This window comes from Astatotilapia calliptera, chromosome 7 (genome assembly GCF_900246225.1).
Source record: "Astatotilapia calliptera chromosome 7, fAstCal1.2, whole genome shotgun sequence".
Lineage (NCBI taxonomy): Eukaryota > Metazoa > Chordata > Actinopteri > Cichliformes > Cichlidae > Astatotilapia > Astatotilapia calliptera.
This window is the reverse complement of record NC_039308.1, coordinates 3,736,443-3,762,210: the sequence shown is the minus strand read 5'-3', so window position 1 is coordinate 3,762,210 and position 25,768 is coordinate 3,736,443. Positions and strand designations below refer to the sequence as shown.

The 25,768-nt window shown below is 38.4% G+C and overlaps 2 protein-coding genes across 2 annotated transcripts; both read left to right on the top strand.

Annotated features, from left to right (window-relative positions):
• Positions 1 to 8,640: 8,640 nt before the first annotated feature.
• Positions 8,641 to 13,775, top strand: LOC113025121 (uncharacterized). Its single transcript, XM_026172564.1, has 5 exons — positions 8,641 to 8,679; positions 9,265 to 9,390; positions 9,699 to 9,721; positions 10,888 to 13,367; positions 13,474 to 13,775. The coding sequence occupies exons 2-4, from the start codon at positions 9,359 to 9,361 to the stop codon at positions 12,324 to 12,326; spliced, it is 1,494 nt and encodes a 497-aa protein (XP_026028349.1). The 5' UTR covers positions 8,641 to 8,679; positions 9,265 to 9,358; the 3' UTR covers positions 12,327 to 13,367; positions 13,474 to 13,775.
• A 4,591-nt stretch (positions 13,776 to 18,366) lies between these two features.
• On the top strand, positions 18,367 to 23,908 carry LOC113025120 (uncharacterized). The gene is made up of 5 exons (XM_026172562.1): positions 18,367 to 18,393; positions 19,759 to 19,912; positions 20,238 to 20,305; positions 21,339 to 23,500; positions 23,607 to 23,908. Exons 2-4 carry the CDS (start codon positions 19,851 to 19,853, stop codon positions 22,847 to 22,849), a joined length of 1,641 nt encoding a protein of 546 aa, XP_026028347.1. The 5' UTR covers positions 18,367 to 18,393; positions 19,759 to 19,850; the 3' UTR covers positions 22,850 to 23,500; positions 23,607 to 23,908.
• Positions 23,909 to 25,768: the final 1,860 nt, after the last annotated feature.

Sequence of the window (25,768 nt, the reverse complement as noted above, 5' to 3'; positions counted from 1 at the left end):
TCTGGGGTCAGGTCTTCAGCAAAGCGGATGCCTTCTTCTTTGCACACGGGAGAAGTCTTTGTTCGCCTCCAGATGTCATCACTCACGGCACGTCTCACAAACAGAATAATGATTTGTCGATGCTTATTCTCCACCGCTCTTCCCACTCTGTGGACAACATCAACTGCTTCTTCCATCTTCATCTTTAGGTCCGGAGCAATCCTTCCTAGAAGTTCCACCACTTCTTCTCTGATATTTTCATTTGTTTTCTCCTTTTTCCCTTTGATACGAAGACACCATCTTCTTTTGTATCTTTCCTGGCTCAATACACGATCCTTAATATCGTCATTATCTTTTTTGATTGATTCCATCTCTTTTTCCAGGTGTTTTATTTTCTTTTTGCATTCTTGCAGCTCCTCTGAATTAAACTGCACCGATTTAGCGATGGAAGCCAGCATGGCGCTATGTTGTTGAATTTGTTTGCCAACTTCGTCCATGCGGTCATCAACACGTTTTCCAAGACTCTCAATAGCTTTCAGTATAGTGTCAGTGGATGTGTTGGAGTCATTATCACTAGCCGTACCTTTTGCTTTTTTCTCCATATGTGGTTTCTCAGGAGTATTATCAGGGGTTGTTAACAGTCTGTCCCTCTTGTTGCTGCTGGAATTAGCCGTTTCCATCGGAGCTGGGTAGTCATGCTCGGTGTTTCTCTGGGTTGTAAAAGGGAGGTTTTTCACTGCCGGAGGTTTCGTGTTGTTGGTTTTCTTCATGTTCGAGCTGAAACGTCGTCAATATAGCTCAAAGGAGTGGATTTTATAACTTCAAGATTAAAACATCGGGACTTTAGTGAGGAGTTCAGACGGATGTGACTGCTCAGTCCGCCATCTTGCCCGCCCCCGGTCCACACTTAGAATCTGGATGTGTGACATTAGCATTTTAATGGTTTTTACATTTACATTTTACATTTGTTGCCATCCACCAAAGGGCAGCCAGTCATGTGATTGTAATTAACTCCTTCACCACAAGAAGTCACTGCTAGGCTTCCAACAATCGTCTGGGAATTTGATGCTTTAGGATCTGAACGACTTGCTGCAGTTAATGGAAACACAGATTCTACTTTGTACCAGAAAATCCTAACAGAAAGAGGGTCACCTCAATGTCAACCATATATTTTAATTTGTGTAATATACTGGGATATTTATAATTGAACCATTTGTATAGATTGTAATATTTAATTTAGTCACTGTTTGTACTTTCTTGGATCAAATGTGACAGAAATTCTACAGGGATTAATAAAATATTTTGAGTCTGATTCTGAAAAATGTCTGGTTATCAGTTCATGCCATATATAAGTTCAAGCACATTCAAGTTATGCAGCAGGGCAATGATTCAAGTTTACCTCCGAATTACCTCAAAACAGAAATAAATACATTAATTGAAAAAGCAGACAAACAAAGGCTTTGGAGTGGCCTAGTCAAAGTATATACTAAAATCAGATTGGTGTTGAAATGAGGATCTATTAGGAAGAATTTAAAGTAAGAGTTTAGCAAAGACAAAGTGGGTGTACAGTCTGTTGTTGGTGTAACAACAGAGGAATAAATCAGCTGAGCCTGTTGATCATCAGCACCAGCACCACTACACATCTGTTTGGCTCTCTGTAAAAAAATGTCTGATCCTATGAGCAGTACCCAGCAGGCAATGCAGAGTTCAGATGGAGCCGATGTGGGTGAAGGGAATAGCCCAGCTCTGATTAACTTGGTGTTCAGAGAGAGTGTTCGCCCAGGGCGCCAAACAGGACTGCCACTGGTCTGGATCATGTACACACACAAAATTCAGACATCAGAAAAAACATTTTCACTATTCAAACTACATTTCTCATTTATATAAATAGATGGAACTAATTTAAATTGATCTCTGATAGAAAATAAAAAGGTAAATGACCTGTATTTGTATAGCACTTTGCTTAGTCCCTAAGGACCCCAAAGTGCTTTACACTACATTCAGTCATCCACACATTCACACACAGGTGATGGCAGTTACATTGTAGCCACAGCCACCCTGGGGCGCACTGACAGAGGCGAGGCTGCCGGACACTGGCGCCACCGGGCCCTCTGACCACCACCAGTAGGCAACGGGTGAAGTGTCTTGCCCAAGAACACAACGACCGACACTGTCCAAGCCGGAGCTCGAACCAGCAAACTTCCGATTACAAGATGAACTGTCAACTCTTGAGCCACAATCGCCCCAAAAAGGATGATTTTAGATCAGATTTAAATTTAAGTTTTCAGTTTTATTTGTCATATGCAAGTTAGCACAGGGTCAACATTGCAATGAAATGTATTTGACGAGCAGAAGACAGTCACTCAGCAGAATGGTACAGTAGAAGAAAAAAAATGGACTCTAAGAACAGAAACTAAACACATATGATTTATTTTTTTGGCTCAAACAGTCACCTTAGGCATTTTATTTTCTAAAGATAAAGAACGTCCAAAATCCTTTGTTTTGTGCATCAGATTCATAACAGCAGGAAGAAAATGTGAGAACTGTCGTAAGATTAGGGTGGACAACCAGTTTCACCTGCATACCAGAGCAAATGACGTAAAAACAGTGGTGTGGCAGTGATCTGTAGCTGGAGAGCTTTCAGTGTGTGTCATTGAACTTGTGATAATACTTGCAACATATTTTCTGTTCAGCTTGAAAAACCAGCTCAACATGTTGTGAGAATTCACTGCACACACATCCTCGAAGAGTTTGAAACATTCCACTTTGAATATTACTGTGACTGTCTCTAAATAATTCTGTTTTCAAGTATAGTATATGTAGTTAGGTCCATAAATATTTGGACAATGATAGTTTGTACTATGACTACTGCAGTTTTGCCTCTGTACACCACCACGGTGAATTTTATGGTTTAAACCTAAATATAGTCATGTTGAGTAAACCTGATTCTAGTCTAATCAGTATTCTGTGTAATTAGCAATCAGCAAATGCAATTATTCAATTAATTCAATTATGGTTCTGTGTTCAACCATTAATGCCCCCTTTCTTCAAGATCACGTACAATAATGGATTGGTAACAGAATTTTTATCTTCTTGCATCTGTGCAGTCAAACCATGAGCACCAAGGTCAAAGTTGGATCATGTACACACACAAAATCAGAACATCAGAACATTGATATTCACTACTCAAACTACATTTCTCTTTTATATATTGATCAAATTAATATTTTTGATTTATCTTTGATTAAAAATAAAGAGGATTTACTGCAAGCAGACTCTGTTTTAGCACTCTGATCATTTTTTATCACATAAGGAAGGCAAGGGAAAGCCAGGGGGCTTCAGTCTCTCTCTGCCCCACCTCTCTCCATAAGCCGAGATAAGGGAAAGGGTAATGATCAGTGAGCAGTGGTAGGGTTTCATGCAGAGAAAAGACGTGACGCTTGTTTTGAGTGTTGATGAAGAGGTATAGTGAATGTCAGAAGGAGCTCTGCTGACTTTGTGGATCTAAAAAACATATAATGGGCGTGCCAAGAGTGGAACTGTGGTACTCTATGAGAAAGTCAGGAGTGGCAGAGAAGTGTATGAAACTCCAGCAGCTGGGTGGCAACCCAGGTTCATCTGGTTGAGCTAGTTTGGCTGCTAAATCACATCAACAAAAGATATAAAAGTCTTTTCTAAAAGGAGGAATGTTGAAGGCCTAAGGCACAGGTAAGGCAGGAGGAGGCACTGAACAAGATATCTTTACACTTCTCAGATAATTAACCCTCATGTGTTTATTTCTTGTTAAACAGTTTTGTGTTCCCACCCAAAAATGACCTCCCCCTCAAGACTCATCACAACAACTGTAGTAACAGATATAGTATCACTGCTTGCTGTGTTAGATCTTTTTATCAACTTCAATTCTTTTGAACATTACAGGTTTTTTTTTTTTTACTTCTGGTTATTATATATAGAAAGTCTCATTAATCTGAGTTTATATAGCTTGAATTCAAATTCCAAAAAAACATAATTTCTGTGTTATTTTGAAAATAAGAAATAATCATCAAACATACATAGTATACTGTTAATCACAGACTACTTTGGGTCAAAGTTTCCATTAACATTTGCTTTGAAACCATTTAAAATTTGTATACATCAAATAAAGCAGAGGTGTCAAGCTCCAGGCCTCGAAGGCCGGTGTCCTGCAGGTTTTAGATCTCACCCTGGGTCAACACACCTGAGTCAAATCATTAGTTCATTACCAGGCCTCTGGAGACATTCAAGACATGTTGAGGAGGTCATTTAGCCGTTGAAATCAGCTGTGTTGGCTCAAGGATACATCTAAAACCTGCAGGACACCGACCCCCGAGGCCTGGAGTTTGACACCTGTGAAATAAAGTAACATCTGTTGTGCTCCTGGTCAAAAGTGATTGCAGAAAATTATCTGAAAGTTACACTTGATTCTGGCACGGCTCCAGACCAGGAGGACAATTAATGAAAAACAATTATGTCTTATGTCTCTTGAGACCTCCAATCAATCTCCAGAACCACAAACTTCAATTGGTTCTTTACAGGAGAACCGTCTACACGTTTCATGTTCCACACATAATTTGTCCTGGCATCACACGTTGCCAACATCTTCATGGTATATTTAACTGCTTTCTTGGCATTTCCGTTTGAAAGGTCAGCGTCACCTAAAGCGACCAGATGCTCATCCACTGTGATGTTTGGATTGGGGACATAGATGATTGTCTTGTTGGCTTGTTTTTTGTCACGGTTGTCAAAGTGAATCACCGGTAAAAACATGTAACATTTCTGGAGTGACATGGTGGTCGAAAAAATCATCTGGGCAGACTCTGTATCACATAAACTGCAGGTAAAATCATTAACAGAACAAAAACCTTTATTTGTCACATACACAATTATACAGAGTACAACATGTAGCGAAATTCCTGTGTCCGAGCTGCAGATATTGCTGCACCATTCCAGGGCTTGGTTTTAGTATGGCAGGTCTAGCCAGGACGCTTACTGGATACCGGGTGGAAATCGAACTTGTGACTCTCGCTCCGAAGGTGTGTAGTCTTATCACTAGACTACACATTACTAGATGTATGCACACCACTCAAAATCAAGACGCATGTATACTTTAATGTCTTTCTGGGTTACCTCCTTCCAACTGTCTTTGTTGTACCTGAAGTTATTTACACTCGTTGTTACACAAAATGGAAGTGTAATGGAAGAAAAGAGAGAAGGCCACTAACCACAGATCATCACACACTGAGTGTACGGGTCACATACAAACACATTCATTTATACAATTAATCATTTCATTTCCAAAAGACCATCTTCTTCACATTTTTTATAAACAACCCTTTTTTAAGTTTATAAACTATTGCAGTAGTGATACTGTTACGTCTACACTCTTAACCCTGGACTCTAAACTAGACTTTATAGAGTCTGTGTGGAAACTTTCAATTAAGTAACAACTTGAAGTCGTGACAGCACCCAGACTCGTTTTAAGAGGCTGATGGCAGGAATTTCAGACAAACAAAACTGAAACATACACAGGTGTAATCATGTTGTCAGGATTGTTTTGTTTTTATTTTCACAGAAATGAAACTCCTGGCTGACTGGATACATTTTCAATGATGAGAAGAAGTAACCAGATAACATGTTTTACTATACTTGTCCAATTTGAATGTAATTTGTGTTCACTGTAGTTGGTACTTTACATTTTTATAGATTCCTTTTTGTGGTAAAAGTTGTTAGAGTGTTCGCACAATGATTACAAATTTAAATCACATTTTAAGGCGACAACTTAATAAACTTGCCTTTTTAAAAGCAGAACTTTCAGATTAAACAGAAACCAAACACATATAATGTATTTTTTTGTCTCACACAGTCACCACAGGCATTTTATTTTCTAAGGGTAAAGAACGTTCAGAGACAACCCTTTGTTATGTACATCAGATTCATGACAGCAGGGAGAAAATGTGAGAAATGTCACAAGACACCTGCTACAACCAGTTTCACATGCATACCAGAGAAAATGACGTAAAAACAGTGAGGTGCCACCGTGAGGATCTGGGGCTGGAGAGCTTTCAGTGTGTGTCATTGAATGTGTTGTGCTTATGGGTTGGTAGAGCAGGTCATCTACTAACCGGAAGCTTGGGGGTTCAATCCCAGTCTGTTCCAGTCTATATGCCAAGATAGTACCCCCATGTTGCTCTCCGATGCATCCATCAGAGTATGAATGTGTGTGAATGTTAGATAGGAATTAGAAACAGTGTAGAAGAAAGTGCTTGGGTGAATGCACAAGTTGTGTAAAACGTTTTGAGTGCTCAGGTAAAGTAGAAAATTGATGTATAAGAACCCGTCCATTTGCCATAATGCATGCGACTTTTTTTTTCTGTTCAGCTTGAAAAACCAACACAGCATGTTGTGAGAATTCACTGCATCCTACCACCTGTGTAAATCATGATATACGCTATAAAAAAAAGCCACATGTCATTTGGATCTTTGGTGTTGCCTGACCACAAAGCCACAGCAAATCCAAAGAGGTCTTCTGTAATCCATAAAAAACAAATATGTCATGTCTCTGTGTTTTGTCTTTGTTTATCCCCAATCCTGTGTCAGGTTTGGGGGTTCGTGTACTTCCTGTTTTACTTTAAAGCCTTATTATTTTTATTTGTAACTTACAGCCTCGCATCCTGTGTTCAGTGGGTTTAGTTTTACTTCCTCCTGTCTCCTCATGCTTAATTCGTACCCCTAGTGTTTCCACTTCCCCCATCACCCTTCTCCATATATATTGTGTGAGTTTCGTTTTTTTCCTTGTTAGGTCATCTGCTTATCACGCATCATGTTCTCTCAGGAAAGCTACGTTGAATTTAGTGAAAGTAGTGTTCAGGAGTAGTTCTCCAGGTTTTTTGAAGTGCATTCAAAGCTCTTCTTTTGATGTTTCTTCCTTTTCTTCTCTTCTATGTCAAGATGATCCCACGCTGCTACAATAATATAAAAATGTTGAGGTCCACAGTCTTCGGAGGCCAGTCCATGGCTGACGTGTGGTTTTCTTTTATCGTTTTGATACATGCTCAATCATCCAAATAAGGAAACCCCCAAAAGTTGATTCTGTCTATCTGGATGTAACGTTTTCATTGGGAGAAAACAAAAGAATATTATATCAAGAAGGCCCTGAGTAAAAGTGATCATCCCAGCAGGATATTTGTCCAAGCTGGGAAGGCTGCTAAAGAAACCTCGAGGTGATCCAGGAGAGAAGAAGGACAACTGCTGTCTAACCAAAAACTGTTAGTCATCCCATATGTGTCAGGAGTATCAGAACAGCTAAGACACATTTTTTCTAAACACAGAGTCTCTGTGGCTTTAAACCCCAAAACATGCCGTGCCAAACATTGGTCCACTCCAAGGATCAGGTCCCCTAATGAAGCCATTGCCAGTCAGACAATTTCCAGATAGTTTTGCATGTTGGATCAAAATGTGATGGCAGTTTTCTGAGTTTGTAATTGAGGAGGTGTTTAAGATCTCTTATTGGAGTTGAGAACTGACAGAGGAACTTTCAGAGAGATGATTACAAAATGTTTGTCAGTCCAGGAGAATGCAAACATTTCCTTTAGTGTTTAGTGTGAGTACACAACATTGTCTGTACACATAATGCAGCTGAACCTGGTTTTGGAAATGGACAGATGAAAGCAGTTTCATTTTTCTAACTAAAAGGTTTTTTAACTCTTGTTTCAGACATCAGGGCTCGAGGGGGTTCACCTAAAACATCAGGCTTTTGCAAGAATATGAGTATAAATAGTCTTACATTGTCTATTGTAACGTGAGGGTTCACTAGATGGTTTGGAATCTCTCTGAATAATTAGGAACAGCAAGATGGAGACTGATAACTTTCTTAGCAGCCTCCTTACTCTCAGCACACAGCAACAACAACCAACACTTCCTGTGTACCGCTCTCATGAATACTTCACTGGCCTCTCAGAAGCTAGGAAATCTTATATGAAGCGCCTTGAGGCGACTTTTGTTGTGATTTGGCGCTATATAAATAAAATTGAATTGAATTGAATTGAATTATACTCAGATCAATGCACGGAAAACAAGTACCGGTAGGTAGTTATAATACATACTTATTACTGCTTTGAACATGCATGTGTAAACATTCAAATGTGTAAACATGTAAATATCAAAACACGTAACCACCAAATAGCTACGTAACCAGCTCTATAACCCTTGTAAACACCTCTTTGTATATCAATTTATATTTAAATTTACTTCTACACTTTACAGTATATATAAGAATTTTCAATTAATCAATAAAGCCCTTAGGCTTTATCTACAGTGATATTACTGTTCTGATCACAGTAATTTCATAGAAGCTAAACTGAAAGTAAACCTGTTCTACATTGTTGTTTCCTGGTTCAGGTGATTGTGCTTACTGAGGGCAAGTCATGCTACAATCTCTGATTTTTAATGGAAATAAACTTGTGTGACTGGATACACTTTTAGTGATTAGAAGATGTGATCACAAAACACACTCTACTATTCTCGTTGAAATTGAAGATAATTTGTGTTCAATATACTTGTGAAATGATCAGGTAGAAAAGGGGAGGAGTTAGTGTGGTCACATGGTCAGAAATTGTTATAAAATCCTGTCAGATCTTCCAAAACGTCCCTTTTGATCAGCGACCCACCTCTGCTGCCTCGTAGGTAAGTTTCTTTGTATCCTGTTTTTATACTTATACTTTGTCACAAGGGTTAAAACGCAAATCAGAGTTTCTGTGGCAGCTTAGGCAGTGAAGTGAACAATGTAACAAACTCTATGGATCAAAAAAGCATGTTTGTTTCAGCTTTACTACTATCAAAACACAAAAAGAAAAGCAATGATTTGGTATCAGCTTATTTGGCTCATAGCTTGATGAAGTAAACCTGTTCAGTACCGTAGAGCAGTTATCTTATCTGTCTACACAGATATAGATCTCTCTGTTCCTTACTTTACAGATAGCTATATGTATACATGCATGTGCACACAGATTAATCACCTCGGGCAATTTTAAAAGAAAGCTTGATAAGACAACACTTTCCTTGCACAAGAAACTGAAACAGCTGGGAGGACAAAAACAAGAAACATCTATAAAAGTAGGGCAGATACCTGCTGCATGTAGTTTCACAGGGACACAAGAGTGAATGATGCAATAAAAATTAGATTTGACTGTGATAATATGCGACTAGAGAGGGTTCAGTGTATGGTATCTAACATGCTGTGGTAATATGTGTAATATATTTTCTATTTAGGTTGAAAAATCGTAACAACTTTTTGTGAGAATCCAGTGACGTAAATCAGCTCAAACCAACTACAACCACAACCACGATTCATCAGTCCGTTACCATGGAAAAGTATCTGTTTTTAAGCCATAGAAAGCAAGTATTTTACATCATCTCAGTTTGGATATTAACTGTAACTGTCTCTAAAATCTTTTCTTCTTTGTTTTTATTCCAAGTGTAGCATATACAATTAGGTCCCTAAGTACTTGGACAGAAACACAGTTTTTGTGAATCTCCCCTTTGTTTGATTAAAGATGTGGTTGAAGTTCAGAACTTTAGCTGTAATTAAAGTGTTTTATTAAAATTTTGCATTCAGTCATTGTTCAAATAATTGCAAACCTGACTGTATATTCTGTTTCCCCATATTAAGTTAAAATGTTAATGATCTCAATTATCTGTTACAGGTACATGGCTATACATACCAACGGTAGGTTAATAACGCTTGTTTTTATGGGCTCAAATTGTGGTCATAAATATTTTGTACTTGTAAATCAGGATTTGTATGTGTAAAAATAATTTGTGTGTTTAAAAAAGGTTTGTGTGTGGACTTAGCCAAAAAATACGTGTGTCAATCACAAATTTAACTATCCAATCAGAGAACAGGTGGGTTTGGCTATTGGAGGGGTGCTTTATGGAGCTTCAGGTCCTCCACACATACTTTTTGGCTAAGTCTACACACAAATCTTTTCTTTACGCACACACAAATTGTTTTTACACATACAAATCCTGATTTACAAGTACAAAATATTTATGACCACAATTTGAGCCCATATGTTTTCCTTTACATTTTCTTGAAACTTGGAAGTTAAAAAAAGAAAGTAGTAGTTACTTTTATCTTATTTTTTGTCTTATTTTTACTTGTCTTTTTTAATTAAAAAAACACTTTTAAGTTAAAGTTAAGGCACAAATCATACAATGTTCAATTAGACTTTTTTTTTTTTCAATTATACCAGCTTATTTTGAATTTGATGCCAGCAAAACATTTTGCCTATAACCTCCTGTGGTTTGTCTTCTGTCCTGGTTAAGGCAATGTAAGAAACATTCCTCTGTTCAACACATGAAGGACAAAGTCAATTAAAAACAGTTATGATGATGAAATGGAAATCACTTTGTCAGGAGATAAAGCTCATCAGCGCATCTATTTAGACTAAGTCCAAGCTAAGAGCAAAAAAAGTGGAATGCTGTCAGGTTTTTGGTCATACACCAATGAGAATCATGATTTAAAAAAAAAAAAATGTATTTACTGGTGCTTCATTTTTGGAGAACATTTGTTGCTGGCAACAAATTCAAAGAGAGTAAATTCAGGTTTTCTTCTTTTCTTTTCTTTTTTAAAGGAAGGAAAATGCAAAATATCACTGGTAAAAAAGTTGATGTATCATATTATTAGTTTAATGTTTGTTCAAACAGTTTGCAAATTCATGGATTGTGTTTTGACTCATTTATTTACTTTCTGAGGAAAGTTGCTTATTGTGGTTTTAACTGGGATACCATATAGAAAATCTTTTTGTAATTTGGATCATCCAACCCTTTAAATAATGCAGTTAAAGCAGTTGTGAATTCCTTAATCATACATCTTTTTTACTCTTTTTACAGCTAAGAAATCAGCACCCTTGTTCCATAACAAAGAAAATCACATTTTTAAAATAATACCACAAATATCATTCAGTTTTAATTATCTCCATAAAGGTGACTTCATCTTTCGACGTGTTGTCTTTAAAAATTGGTGTGATAAATCAACTCAGGTTCATACTGTATCTAAAACAAAATCTAATAACCTCCTCAAAAGAAAATACGCATTTTCAAATGTTTTTACCGTTCCTAAGAAATCAAAAAGAAATCATGAATATATAAAATTCTCTGAAATTCCTTTTCCTTCAAAAATTCTCAGCATACCCGGCAATCAGATTTTTTTTTTATCCGAAGTTAAAAGTTTCAATGCACAAATTTTTTCTGAGATATTGACAGCAGCTGAAGTGAAACATTTAAATGATAAACTCAATACTTGTAGAATAGAAGAGCAGAAAGAACTGAAGCTTAAGGATGAATGTAAACCGATTCATCGACAGAATAACGATAAGAAATTTTATCATTTAATAATTGAAGAAATGCAGAAAAAAATTCCAAGTGTTGAGCCAAACAGATTTTTTCCATTTCTGAAAGAATACCTTCAAAGTAATGAACAAAAGCAGTATGCATTTGCTATTGTTGTCATGAAACATAGTAAAAATATCATTGTTTCTCCAGCATTTAGGCCAGATTTTAAAACCCAAAAAACCCAGAAAACGATAAAGCATAGTGAACCTTGTTTATGTGAAGCTTTGGAACCTTTTTTGCAACAGTTTGGAATTTTAGTGGAGGATATTCTGATTTATACATTCAATAGTCCTTGTTTAGGTTGTTTGTGTCTACTTCTTGGAAAAGCTTATCTCTGGCGCTTTAAATATGGATTTTCCACAACTGTAGCATTCACACAATTTTATAAACAAAATTGTTTCCAAACTCTCACCTACTCATCTACCAACATGTTAGGTCCACGCGGTGTGTTTTATGAAGACAGTCAAAGATGTAAGCGTGATTGCTTCAAACTGAAGTCTTTCACAGTCACACGTAAAATCTTCCAAAATATCAGGAAACTTAGTGAAAAAGAAGAAAGACGCAGCTTCCATAAGAAAATAAAATCCTATGTGTCTGTGCTGGAAACACTGGCAAAAAATTCCTTTTGTTCACGTGAAACACATTTACAACGTGGTAAAAACACAATTTATTCTTTCGTATTTCCCCAAGAGATCCAAGATGAATGTAGAGAGAGTCTTGTAGAGGACTGGTGTGAACTGGTGAACGACAGTGCCATGTCTATGATATGCTGTAGTCAAAATACTCCCAAGGCATTTGAAATTACTGTGGCAAAAATTAGAGAAAAAATGGCCATGAATTGCACTGATCCCACACTTGAACTTATTTACCAAAATCCTATCTCCTCTTGTGAGACCAACAGTCCTTTAAATCTTTACCATCTTCAAAATAAACCATAATTAAACTGAAATTAATAAAATTAATATTATTTTTGATTAATAATAGAAAAACAATTATTAGTAATTAATTAATAATATAATAATTAACCCTAAAACACTATCACTATAAATAGTAACACCATCACTAACGCCGGGTGATTTTTACCCAATATAATATACCCAACAAGAAGTACTTGGCATCAAAATATATCAAAATATGACAACACATGATCAATTAGAGTGGCCGTCTTTTATTTCCAACTGTGCCATGTCAAACAAAATGGAAAAAGAAGTGCCATGGGGGACCCTAAAAGATGCTCCAACATTACTGAAAAATTATGAATTTGAGAACAAAAAATTCCTAAACAAAAAAATAATGAATGGAAAATTTTAAACTTCTCTGGTGAAGGCACAGTCTCCTCGACAAGCGCACAGGTGCAGGATAGAGAAACAAAAAGTTGTACTTTGTTGTATTGGTGGGTAAAAACTAAGTGAAATTCACCCAAAACCTACTTTACCCTCTATCACTATTGCCAGGTGAAAATCATACATGGCTGTAAAAAAAAAAAAAAAAAAAAAAAAGAACAAAAAAGAAAAGAAAAGAGAAAAAAGCAGGCTGTACCTTCAAAGACATCAAAGACAATGCTGAAGCTACCCAAGGACCCATGACACTCAGACAAACGCAACATATTCAAAATCATTTAAATATATTTGCTCAAGTGAAAATCATCCGGCGTTGTTCTAGAGTTAATTAATAATTAATAATAAACCCTTTTTAAAAACGTATATTAAATTATATATCATAAGATATATAATTTAATAGATATTTATATACGTCCAGAGTAACAGCCGTAGACTGCAGTTTGCCGCCTGTCAGGTAGTCAGTAATCCAGGGGAGCTGAACTCTGAGAGCAAACAGCCTGGTGACTGTAGCGTGCCGAGGGGCTCACGTGGATCTGTGGCTGACTCTGGAGCTGAGACTGGAGGTGTTCAACGAGGACTCCTACGAGGCAGCAGAGCTGATGCGCTGATCATTAATGGCCGAGGCTGCTCACACCAAAGGTGGGTTGATGAGTTATAAACTGTAATAATATCTTGTAGCTTGGAACAGAAAAATCTCATCTTTGTTCTCTGTCTTGCTGCCTCCTCCTGTTGGTTTGTGTGTTAGTGAGTGGCAGGATTCTCCAGTCCAGTGAGCACAGCTCCATCAGCTGGTGGAGTTCAGTCAACACACCTGCTCTCAACAACCAGCAGTGTGCTCAAACATCGGTTTCTCCTCCATCCTACACGATGTTTTACACTCCAGAAGCAGTAAATCAGGATTACATCACCTCTCTGTAGAAGGAAACTTTCCAAGTGTCCTTAATTTGGATTCTTGTCTCCTTCTCAGTTCCTTCCTGGTGTGTGTGCTGGACTGGATCCTCTGGCTCTGTGCCATCTTTTACTTATAATAAAAATCATTGAAACTTGTGTCACTCGTCTGAGTCTGCATTTAAATCCATGTGTTCTTGTTCTCTGTGTCAAAGATGTGAGCCACAACCACAAACCAAACTAAATTTAGTCCATAAAGGCAAAAATTGCAAAAACAGCCTGAATGTTTGTCAAAAAGATGGAAAATTGCATGAGGTTCTCTTTGGGTGGGTGACTATAACCTACTCAAGGTGGCTCTGGAGGAATAGATCCACCCAGAGGGAGCAGAGAGGCTTTTCCTAGATTGAACTAACTGTAAGAACCTCAAGTTCCTTCACTTGCCAAGAAGCTAAACCCAAGACAAGCCAGGTGGGCTCATCTTTAATATATTTAATTTCACATGTCATATTGACCATGCTGTAAGAACACAAAACCTGATGCACTCTCTCACCTATGAGTCAGATTCTTCCACTGAACCTTTGACCACGGTTCTTCCAGCCTGCAGCTTTGTGGAAGTCGTTACCTGGAAGAATGAGGAGAAGGTCAGGCAGACTTTGAGGTGTCTGTCAGGAAGAATGCAAAGCTTTCATTTAAGATAAGATAAGATAAGATAAGATGACCTTTATTAGTCCCACACATGGGAAATTTGTTTTGTCGCAGCAGGAAGTGGACAGTGCAAAAGTTATGAAGTAAAAATTAGAATACAATAAGAATAAATACAGTACACAACTACACAAATAAAATAAATTACTATATACAGTAGAATAAAATAGAACATTCTATTCTATTTCGAGGGCCTCCGGCCTCTGGGCCTGCAGCTCGATTCACTCTGGCGCAGCTGGCTGCCGGCAGAGCCGGCGGGCACGCCGGTGCAGCCCCCTCTAGCTTCTGCTCGGTGGCTACTGGGTGACGCCTCATCTGGGGATCCTCAGCCCTTCCCATGAGGGTGGCACGGATGCCCCTCCGGTGGTCCTCCTTGGGCTCTTGCACTCTGAGGCCTCTGGATGTCTGGGGCCTGGATCTCCTCCATGCCTGCTTCATGCCCTGGGGGACGGGGCTATGGCTCGCTACATCCTCTTGCAGACCATTACATGTGGAAACCATTTGAATACAAGCGCGCTGATCCACACAGGTGTGCACACGGATGTTCACTGCTCGTAGACTTAAAGTACACCTTTCTTGGCTGCTACTTCAAAGCACATTGTGCGCTGTCTGTCCTGCGTGCTGCACAACAACATTGAATAAATAGTATTTACTGCTGTTTACACTTAGCTAGATTATTGCGATGGTGTTGTGTTTAGTATGTTGCTTTGGTTTTTTTTTTTTTGCTTGTTTTCTATTCTTTTTCTCTCAACAGGTGATCCAGGAGATTTTTTTCTCCCCCCCCCCTTTCTCACTGTCCCTCTCCCCTTTTGTTTTTCTTTTCCTTCATCTTTCTTTCTCCCTTTCCTATCCCTCACTCATGTCTGTCCCGTCTGTAACATCTGAAAATAAAATATAATAAATAATAAAAACAAAGGTCGATCAAATGGACCAATACGGCAATGCCACGATGATTCATTTGGCAAAGTAAATCCATTGGGTATCCTTGTTGGTCTTCAGACAACAATTCTGATGGCTAAAGAACCAAATGGGACAGGCAAAAAAATAAAAATAAAATAGAATAAAATATACAATAAGATAAAAATAGAAAACAAATGCTATATACAACTGAGTAAAAATACAACGATGCCAGAAAAGATGATTGCACTTAGTGTTATTGCACATGTGTGGATGTGTGTGTTTGATCAGTTAAAGTCTTTATTGTGGAGTCTGACATCAGTGGGGAGGAAAGACCTGCGAAATCTCTCCGTCCCACACCGTGGGTGCCGCAGTCTCCCACTGAAGGAGCTGCTCAGTGCTGTCACAGTCTGCTGCATGGGGTGGGAGATGTTGTCCAACAGGGATGACAGCTTAGCCGCCATTCTCCTGTCACTCACCACCTCCACTGTAGCTTGCCATCACCAGTGTGTGAATGGGTGGATGACTGGATATGTAAAGCGCTTTGGAAGCGCTATATAAATACAGGCCATTTACCATTTACCTCCACTGGGTCCAGAGGGCATCCTAGAACAGAGCTAGCCATTCGGATCAGCCTGTTCAGTCTCTTCCTGTCCCCGGCAGAGATGCTGTCGCCCCAGCAGACCACACCATAAAAGATAGCAGAAGCCACCACAGAGTCATAGAAGGTCTTCAGGAGTGGGAGTTCAGTGTGAGTGCCCGACATCATCACGAAGCTTCAAATGTTCATTCATTCATGACAGTCATAGCTCTGTTCTCTGATCTTTGCAGCCTGATGTCAAAAAGTGTGTGAGCACCACTGTTATGGTGGAGTTTGCCCCGTTTGTTAAACCTCGATGAGTTTCTACTGTTGAAGGCATTTTTATTTTCTAAACTGGGAGCACACCAACATCTGCTGCTTTGATGGACTTACAGCAGACCATTAAAACTGAGGTTAAATACTCAGCCTCACCGATTTGTTCAAGTACTCAGCTGTGCCTCATTACAAATTTGAGGTTCTTGCACTTTTCTACACTGCAGTTCAAGTTAAAATATTCTTCTTCTTCATTTTGGAACACATTTAGCTTTATATCTTCAAATAACTGGCAAAGCATTAAAGCACACCCACACAGGTTTTTCTCGTGATGATGTCAGGGATTTCAGAGAAACAAAACTGAAAGTGAGAGTATTGTACATTATAGTTTCCTGGTTCACTGAGGGCTAATCAAGATATAATATCTGGTGAGTTTTTGAATGCTTAAATGATTCAAAGTTTAATGCTGAGTGGCTTAAACAAATTAATCTGAAAATAGAAAAAGGACTGGATTGAGAATGAGTGAAAAAGCAGCCAATGACCCAAAAAATAAAAAACAATTGAAAGACCTTCAGAAAGCCTGATGAACTATTACTCAAGACCACTTAAAAAAATTTACAAGAACAGCTGGTTGGGAAAAAATATATATAAAGAAATGAGGAGCAGGTCAAGACTTTTGCACAACACTGTCCTCATATCGACTGGTCGAAGGTTTCCAGCTGGTGCTACAGAACCTTTACAGAACCAGATACTTCACCACACAGAGCATCTTTACTTCCTGTCGGCTGATGAACCGGAGACCATGGAGACCAAGTACAGCAACGTGTCCCTGGCATCATTCATTAATCCTCCTCAGCAGCTGATTCTTCTTTGTAGTATAAAAGGATGTCAAGAGATTTATTCTAAAGACACTTCTTCAGCTGAGAGTCAGAGAGTAGAAACACACACGCTGCAGTTTTTACTTGCAAGGGCGGTCACAGAGCGCTCACACCAGAGTGGGGGCCCTGTGATGTGCGCTCTGTTCTTGCACTTGTCTTTATTTATATACAAAAACAATACAACAGTGAATACGTCTATTGATAGACACAGGAATGTTAGTGCGTATGTAGGTGTGTATGTGTGATTCTGAAGGACGCGGCCCCTCTTCTTGTTAGGGAGTGCAGATAAAAGTGTCCAGCTCTCCTCCTCCTGGTAGGGAGTGAAAAAACTATCTCTGTGGTAAAGAATTTATAAAACAGAACAAGTCATAAAAAGGTCATCATGCAGTATTCTATCACATGTAAACTTATATCATTAAAAGCTTATACTGACTACTAAGTACAATTTTCCATTGACAAAGGACAAATTTCTTTACTGTTTCATTTACTTCAATTAAGCACAGGTACCTGTTCCCTTTAATCTCTTCAGCAGTTGAAGTGTTACAGAGCGCTAAGATTAACTAAAGTTTCAGCTTCACTAAATTAAATCTGTGTAACGTGATCATTTGGACAGAATAAGAGAAGGTGATGAATCAAAGATGACTTTTTGAACCTGAAAAAGGCCTCGACCTCATCTCCAAAACTTTAATGTAGTGTTGGTGTTAGTGCACTTCACTGTGTGTGCACTGTGTGTGCACAGTGTGCTGCTCTCATTTTGTTTTAAAATATTAATTCATGAGCTGCAGCTCGTTTGCTTAACTGACAGTCGTAGCTCTCAATTCTGCTGGTCGTTCAGTCAAACTGCTTCTGAGATCTATACAGAACTATAACACTACAAAGAGTGTGTGAGCATCACTGTCATGCTGCATTCTGTTTAAACCTGCTGATGGCAGCTTAAAAGTAACATTTAAACTCTTTTTTTCAGACTCATTGTGGTTCACCCAGAACATTACAATGGTGTTTTGCAGAGTGTACACTAATATTGACTCACCCCAGCTCTAAAGTAGACCTTATGAAGGCAATATAACACTTTTCAGTTTGCCCACAAAGCACTTAAGAATGTCCAGAGTGTTCCTGCAATGACGACAGTGATTTCAGAGAAACAAAACTGAAAGTCAGAGTGTTGTACATTAAGGTTTCCTGGTTTGAGTGCTGAGAGCTTGTAAACATGTAATGTCTGTTTTTTTTTTACTGAAATAAAGTCCTACATAGTAGATACGCCTTCAGTGGTTAGCAGAAGTGATCACATAACACACACAGCGCTGTTTAGAAAGCTGTGAGAGTTGTGAAAAAACCAGGAAGGAGGGGAGGAGTTAGGCTGACCACATGATCAGGAATCCTCATAAATTCTGTCCGACCTCCCAAAACTGCCCTAATTGATCAGCGCATCAGCTCTGCTACCTCGAAGGTAAGTTTCTTTGTTTATTTGAATCTTTTCTTTGAATTATAATCCAGTCACAAGAAGGAATAATCTGACTTATTCCTTCTTGTGACTATAATTACTAGAGAAATGTCACAAGGGTTAAAGATACAAATAAGAGTTTGTGGGGCAGCTCAGACAGTCAGATGAAAAAAAATAAACATGGCTGCATCAGCACAAAACACTCAGGGTTAAAGCTATTAGACAAAAAGAAGCCAAACTATTAATGTAAATGTGTTAGTTTTTCATACATCTATAAATCTCTCTATATGTCTATATGAATACAGAGCTCTGTCCCTCTGTCACGATCTCTTGGTGAGTGCAGATCGTGTGAGGTTTGTACGAGGACCCAAACATAGACCACAGGAGACAAGGTAGTGGTTAACTAAGGGCGTGCTGTTTATTTAGGCAGATTTTCAAAATGTGAACTCAGACAGGAAAAATCCAAAATAACAAAAAACTAAACCGAGAAACACCTAAACTGTGAGAACTAAATAAGTAAACACAAAAGTTGGAACACTAGAAAAATCTTGGAGGCAACACGGAAACACGAGGAGGGATTCACTGGAAGAAACACAGACAACTCCCGGGAGGAACACAACACACCGACGAAGACCAAGGCAAAACTGACACAATAAATACACACAAGAGGGTGATTGGGGAATTACATTGAACATGGGACGCAAGACTGTCAAAATAAAACAGGAAACACACAGGCTTGACACAGTGGCCGGCATGAACAGGGAGGGAAAAGATGAAACACGAGGAGAGGAGCAGGGCAAGACAGGTGAGACTAAACACGGTGACACGACTAAGACACAGAGCGGGCAAAAAGAGATGAAAACATGGAGACACAAGACACACGGAGGGGCGAGAGACAAATGCAAACACACGGGGAGGAGACAAACACACAAGAGAAACCTCAGGGAATAAATCATAATAAAGGAAAAACCAAAAAACTCGATACAAATATGATACAAAGAGCAACATGCAATAAGCTCAGGATGCTCCTGACACCCTCTCTCATATAGATGTACGGACTACTCAGTATTTGGGTAAAACTACATTACATTTTGAATATGAATGGCACAACATGACTGCGTCATTTATATTCCCAACAAGTCATCTCACGGCATTCAGTTTCTTTTGTGTAAGACCTTAAGAGGAACAGAAAGTTGAGTCAGGAAACTTCTGTAAAACTGCAGGGCGGTAACCTGCTTGGACATGCAAACAACAGTGAATGATGCAAAACAACGAGGTGTGTCTGACATGATATGAGGCTAGCAGCTTTCAGCGTCATTCAAAGTGCTGTAAGACTGTAATATTGTAACATGTAATATTGTTTTTTCTCAGGTTGAAGTCATCACATCTTATCAGCATCCACTGAATGCACAGTCAATCAACCGTGTATCTCAGTGTATACCATCTATACCAACACCAAGTTAATGAAACTGATGTTGCTTGACCTCAAAGTCAATTCAGCATGTACCCTTGGGATCCACAAAAGGCAAGAATCTTATAACAGTTTGGATATTAACTATAACTGTTTCTAAATAGTATGCAGTTAGGATCATAGGTATTGGGAGAGTTTTGTAATATTTCCTCTGTATACCACCACAGTGATTAAGAGCTCAGATGTGGTTTGAAAGTTCGAACATTTTAGACTTTAATTTTAAGGTGTTAACAAGAAAAGTTGCATAACCTGAATTGCAGTCTTTTTTTACACTTTGTTATAAAATTACAAAGTTTTTTCTTACTTTTTGATCTGTTTTCATAGACTGCATTTCCTCAAATCAAGTTGAAAATAATCTCAAATCTTTGTCTTTTTTCAGGCCGAAAAGGAAAATGAGAAAGATGAGAAAGCTGGCACGTTACAGCTGCGAGGCTGTTCGCACCAAAGGTGGGTTGGAAGTGAAAAATCTAATGTAGTGTACTATTTTAAAAAACAACCGTAAAGTCAAAGTTTTTCTGGGTGTTTGGGTGTTCTAGTGGAGCGTATTATTACATGATTTACATGTTACATGCAGCCCTAGTTTTATATATAATATATATCACAGGTTCTGGTTAACAAACTGCTTCTGAATGTCACGTAGAAAGAGACAGGCGACTCAGTCGCAGACTCGGTTTGGCAGTTCAGTTCGTTTACAGTGAGTGAGCAAATGTGCCAGGGAGTTAGTGGTCCAAGGGGGTCCAACCTGTCCAATATTTACAGTGCTCTCAACCACACCACTGGTGGGGTCCAAAACCTGTGCACAGAGATACTGGGAGGTCAGGCAAAGCACAACGAGGGACAATGTCACACAAACACAGAGAAACGATAGTCAGGGTTGCAGTTCAACGATCCAGCGAAGACAGGATTCAACCTCAGCTTAATAGTGGTCTTATCAGCCAGGTGGTCAGGAACAGGTGGAGCCTCACAGGTGCGCACAATCAAAGGCGGGATGAGAGACGAGCCCAAGGACCCGGGGCAAAACACCAGACACAGAGAGCAGAGAAACCGAACCCCTGACACTGAAAGTGTCTCTGTGGGACCAGAATCATTTTGTTTTTACATTTTGAAGTTGTGAGCAACATTTAATTACATAGAGAGACAAATTATTTTGAAAATTAAGCCAAATCTTATTTTGAATTTGACTCCAGCAAATTGTGTCTGCACTCAAGCAGCTTGTTTTTTTCTTGTCCAATGAGAAGCTTTGTTTTGTTTTGTAATAGTACAAACATAGTAAAAATAGATTTTGTTTTTCAGTTTAATATCATTGGATTGTGTTTTTATTTATTTCCAAAGTGTTTTAACCTTTCGGGAAATGTTGCTTAACGTGGTCGTTGCTGCATTGTGACATCTCTTTTGTCATTTGGACAAATCAACCTTTGAATTCCAGTTTCTAGCAGCTGTGAATGTTCTCATCACGCCTTTTTGTCCTCTCTTTCTTTAGTGAAGAGATCTGCACCCTGGCACCAGAAAATAGAAGATAAGTTCAAATTCACTTTCAAATACAAGTTATATAAATTTAAAAAATCAACCCAGATCAGCACCTTTACTAGCAAAAAAGCGCAACAATTATATTTTGGAAATCTTTTACAAAAATCATTTGCAAATGGCAAAAAGTTTGAATTCAAAATTAAAGAAGCTGAAAACTCTACCGATAAAAATGGCCATAATAATCTTCTTGTATCTGAAATCAAAACCAGTCACTACCACACAGTCAAAAGAAAGTTGTCGTTTCCAGATGATCTTGCTGTTATTAAGAAACCAAAAAGAAATCCTGCCTATCCAAACTCTATCAATCCTTTCCATTCAAAGATTCTCCACATATCCGGTAATCAAATTATTCAAGTTCAAATTTTCACTACACAATTTTTTTCCGAGATGTTGACAGCAGCCGAAGCAAAACATCGAAATAAAATTCTACCAAATTTACACCACAACAAATGTAATACTTGTAGTACGGAAGAGCAGCAAAAATTGAAGCTGTTTAAGGATGAAAGTGAATCGATTTGTCAACAGAATAAAAATGAAGAGAAATTTTATCATTCAATCAAAGAAATGCAGAAAACAATTCCAGAAAAAATTCCAAGTGTTGATGCAAACAGATTTTTTCCATTCCTCAAAGAGTACCTTCAGATTCACAAACATAAGCAGTATGCATTTGTTATTGTTGTCATGAAACATAGTAAAAATATCATTGTTTCTCCAGCATTTGAGCCAGATTATGAAAAAAAGGAAAATCCTGGAAAAATAAAGCACAGCGAGCCTCGTTTATGTGAAGCTTTTGAACCTTTTTTGCAACAAAATGGAAATTTAGTGGAGACTATTCTGATTTATACATTCAATAGTCCATGTTTAGGTTGTACTTCTCTACTTCACGAAAAAGCTTATCTCTGGCGCTGTAAATATGGATTTTCCACAACTGTAGCATTCACACAATTTTACGGATTAAGTGGACAAAATTGTTTCCAAACTCTCACCTACTCATCTACCAACATGTTAGGTCCATGCGGTGTGTTTTATGAAGACAGTCAAAGATGTAAGCGTGATCACTTCAAACTGAAGTCTTTCACAGTCAGCAGTAAAATCTTCCAAAATATCAGGAAACTTAGTGAAAAAGAAGAAAAAGACAGCTGCCGTAAGAAAATTGAATCTTATGTGTCTGTGCTGAAAACACTGGCAAAAAACTCCTTTTGTTCACGTGAAACACATTTACAACGTGGAGAAAACACAATTTATTCTTTCGTATTTCCCCCAATGATCCAAGATGCATGTAGAGACAGTCTTTTAAGGGACTGGTTAGTACTGGTGAACGACAGTGCCATGTCAAACATGAGACAAAAAATAACCCTGAATTTTAATGTTGGGTTAGTTGAAATTATTAACCAAAATCTTAAGTCCTCTTGTGGGAACAACAGACCTCTAAAGCTTTGCCACATCCCTCTGAATCTGCAATGATTGAGACGACTCTAAATCAATTATAATTAAAAGAATTTTATGTGTCTGTGCTGAAAATAATGCAAAAATTATCCTTTTGTCCACATGAAACACATTTACAACGTGGAGAAAACACAATTTCTCTTTCATATTTCCCCCAATGATCCAAGATGAATGTAGAGACAGTCTTTTAAGGGACTGGTGTGAACTGGTGAACGACAGTGAAACATTAGAGAAAAAACACATGAATTCCAATTTCATAATAGTTGTGGGAACAATAGTCCCTCTAATTTATGAAATTATATATCTATAAATCTAGAATTGGATGTATAATAAATAATGTATATTCATTTATTCTAAATAAATGAAAAAAATTAAAAACATTTTTTTTTAAATATTAAATTATATATCATAAGATATATAATTTAATAGATATTTATATACGTCCAGAGTAACAGCCGTAGACCGCAGTTTGCCGCCTGTCAGGTAGTCAGTAATCCAGGGGAGCTGAACTCTTGAGAGCAAACAGCCTGGTGACTGTAGCGTGCCGAGGGGCTCACGTGGATCTGTGGCTGACTCTGGAGCTGAGACTGGAGGTGTTCAACGAGGACTCCTACGAGGCAGCAGAGCTGATGCGCTGATCATTAATGGCCGAGGCTGCTCACACCAAAGGTGGGTTAATGAGTTATAAACTGTAATAATATCTTGTAGCTTGGAACAGAAAAATCTCATCTTTGTTCTCTGTCTTGCTGCCTCCTCCTGTTGGTTTGTGTGTTAGTGAGTGGCAGGATTCTCCAGTCCAGTGAGCACAGCTCCATCAGCTGGTGGAGTTCAGTCAACAGACCTGCTCTCAACAACCAGCAGTGTGCTCAAACATCGGTTTCTCCTCCATCCTGCACGATGTTTTACACTCCAGAAGCAGTAAATCAGGATTACATCACCTCTCTGTAGAAGGAAACTCTCCTAGTTTCCTTATTTTGGATTCTTGTCTCCTTCTCAGTTCCTTCCTGGTGTGTGTGCTGGACTGGATCCTCTGGCTCTGTGCCATCTTTTACTTATAATAAAAATCATTGAAACTTTTGTCGCTTGTCTGAGTCTGCATTTAAATCCATGTGTTCTTGTTCTCTGTGTCAAAGATGTGAGCCACAACCACAAACCAAACTAAATTTAGTAAAGGTGAACATTTCAAAGGGAACAGGTTTTAAAACCAAACAAAAATCCAAATTCCAGTAAAACAACAAATCTGCTAGTAACAGATACATTAATGAATTTGTAACTTATAAAAATTAGCTTGTTAATTATGAAAAAAGTCCAGCACTCCTGCAAAGTTCAATTTTTGAGCTCACAATAATAAAAACCTTCCAAATGTTATATAGTTACATTTCACAATAAAGGCATAAGACAAACCCAGCATCAGCGCTGTCAAATCGAATTAGTTCCCAGAACTCAAAAAAATTATGCAAACTCGCTGCCTCAAAAAAACTAAGGCTTACTTAAAATGACTAAGTTAGGGCAACTTATTCATTCTAAACTACCCCATACTAGCAATTTATTACAAAGCAGCTGGTGCCTCCTGTTGGACACGAGACCACATCAATTGTTCTCAAACTTTTTACATCATTCCCCACATGTCAGAAAGAAATATTTTCACTCCCCATCTAAACAAAACAATGACAGAAAAGGCTAGCAGCAACTTTATTTAGATAATAAACTTATTCACAATAATTCCTTCACTAATTTTTGTTTTCAATAAACAACTTTCATTTCAAAAAACTATTTGTAATTTTTGTCACTAGACTACTTCATTAGTCTGCGCCACTTAAAGTTAAACAGAATGTGAACATTGCCAGACGTCTTCATGCATTCTTAATCATACAGCTAAGTAAATCTCCAGAAGATAATTCTGTTCATCTGGACGCAGTGTTTTCAGTGGGAGAAACATTTCGTCACTCATCCAAGTGACTTCTTCAGTCTCAGCTGACTGCAGGTTTCCCAAATCTTATAAACAGGACATTTGCATAATAACTGAAACCAGCCCACTGAAGGAACAATGGGCTGGGAGGTCAGTTCCTTCATCTTAATTATGCAAATTCTCGTGACCATTGATCAACAATCACTGATCAATGGCCATGAGTACCATTAACAGAAAGTTCACCCCACTTTGCAGTTATGTATTTGTAAAAAATGTTTGGAATCATGTATGATTTTCATTCCACTTCTCACGTGTGCACCACTTTGTGTTGGTCTTTCACGTGGAATTCCAATAAAATTGATTGATGTTTGTGGCTGTAATGTGACAAAATGTGTTAAATACCGAATACTTTTGCAAGCCACTACATATAATATATAAGTTCAAACACACTCAAGGTATGCAGCAGGGCAATGATTCGAGTCCACTTCTGAATTACCTCAACAAAACAAAACATAAATAAATACATTAATAAAAAAAAATACAATTAAAAAACAGACAAAGGATTTGGAGAGGCCTAACCAAAGTATATTCTAAAATACTGGTGGTAAAATGAAAATATCCATCCATTCGCTTCCGCTTATCCTTTTCAGGGGCGCGGGGGGCGCTGGAGCCTATCCCAGCTGTCATAGGGCGAGAGGCAGGGTACACCCTGGACAGGTCGCCAGTCTGTCGCAGGGCCAACACACAGGGACAGACAACCATTCACACTCACATTGACTCGCACATTCACACCTAGTGGCAATTTGGATTATCCAATTAACCTATCCCCTCAAGCTGCATGTCTTTGGACGGTGGGAGGAAGCCGGAGTACCCGGAGAGAACCCACACAAACACGGGGAGAACATGCAAACTCCACACAGAAAGACCCCGGCCTGATGGTGGAATTGAACTCAGGACCTTCTTGCTGTGACGCAACAGTGCTAACCACCGTGCCACCGTGCTGCCAAAAAAATGAAAATATATAGGGA

Bases quoted from the DNA above. Each gene is read 5' to 3' on its own strand.
- LOC113025121 (XM_026172564.1), top strand. From the start codon at position 9,359: ATGGAAAAGTATCTGTTTTTAAGCCATAGAAA. The intron at 9,391-9,698 runs GCAAGTATTTTA...TATCTGTTACAG, and splicing joins CTGTTTTTAAGCCATAGAAA to GTACATGGCTATACATACCA. The intron at 9,722-10,887 runs GTAGGTTAATAA...CTCTTTTTACAG, and splicing joins CATGGCTATACATACCAACG to CTAAGAAATCAGCACCCTTG.
- LOC113025120 (XM_026172562.1), top strand. From the start codon at position 19,851: ATGAAACTGATGTTGCTTGACCTCAAAGTCAATTCAGCATGTACCCTT. The intron at 19,913-20,237 runs GCAAGAATCTTA...GTCTTTTTTCAG, and splicing joins ACCCTTGGGATCCACAAAAG to GCCGAAAAGGAAAATGAGAA. The intron at 20,306-21,338 runs GTGGGTTGGAAG...CTCTTTCTTTAG, and splicing joins CGAGGCTGTTCGCACCAAAG to TGAAGAGATCTGCACCCTGG.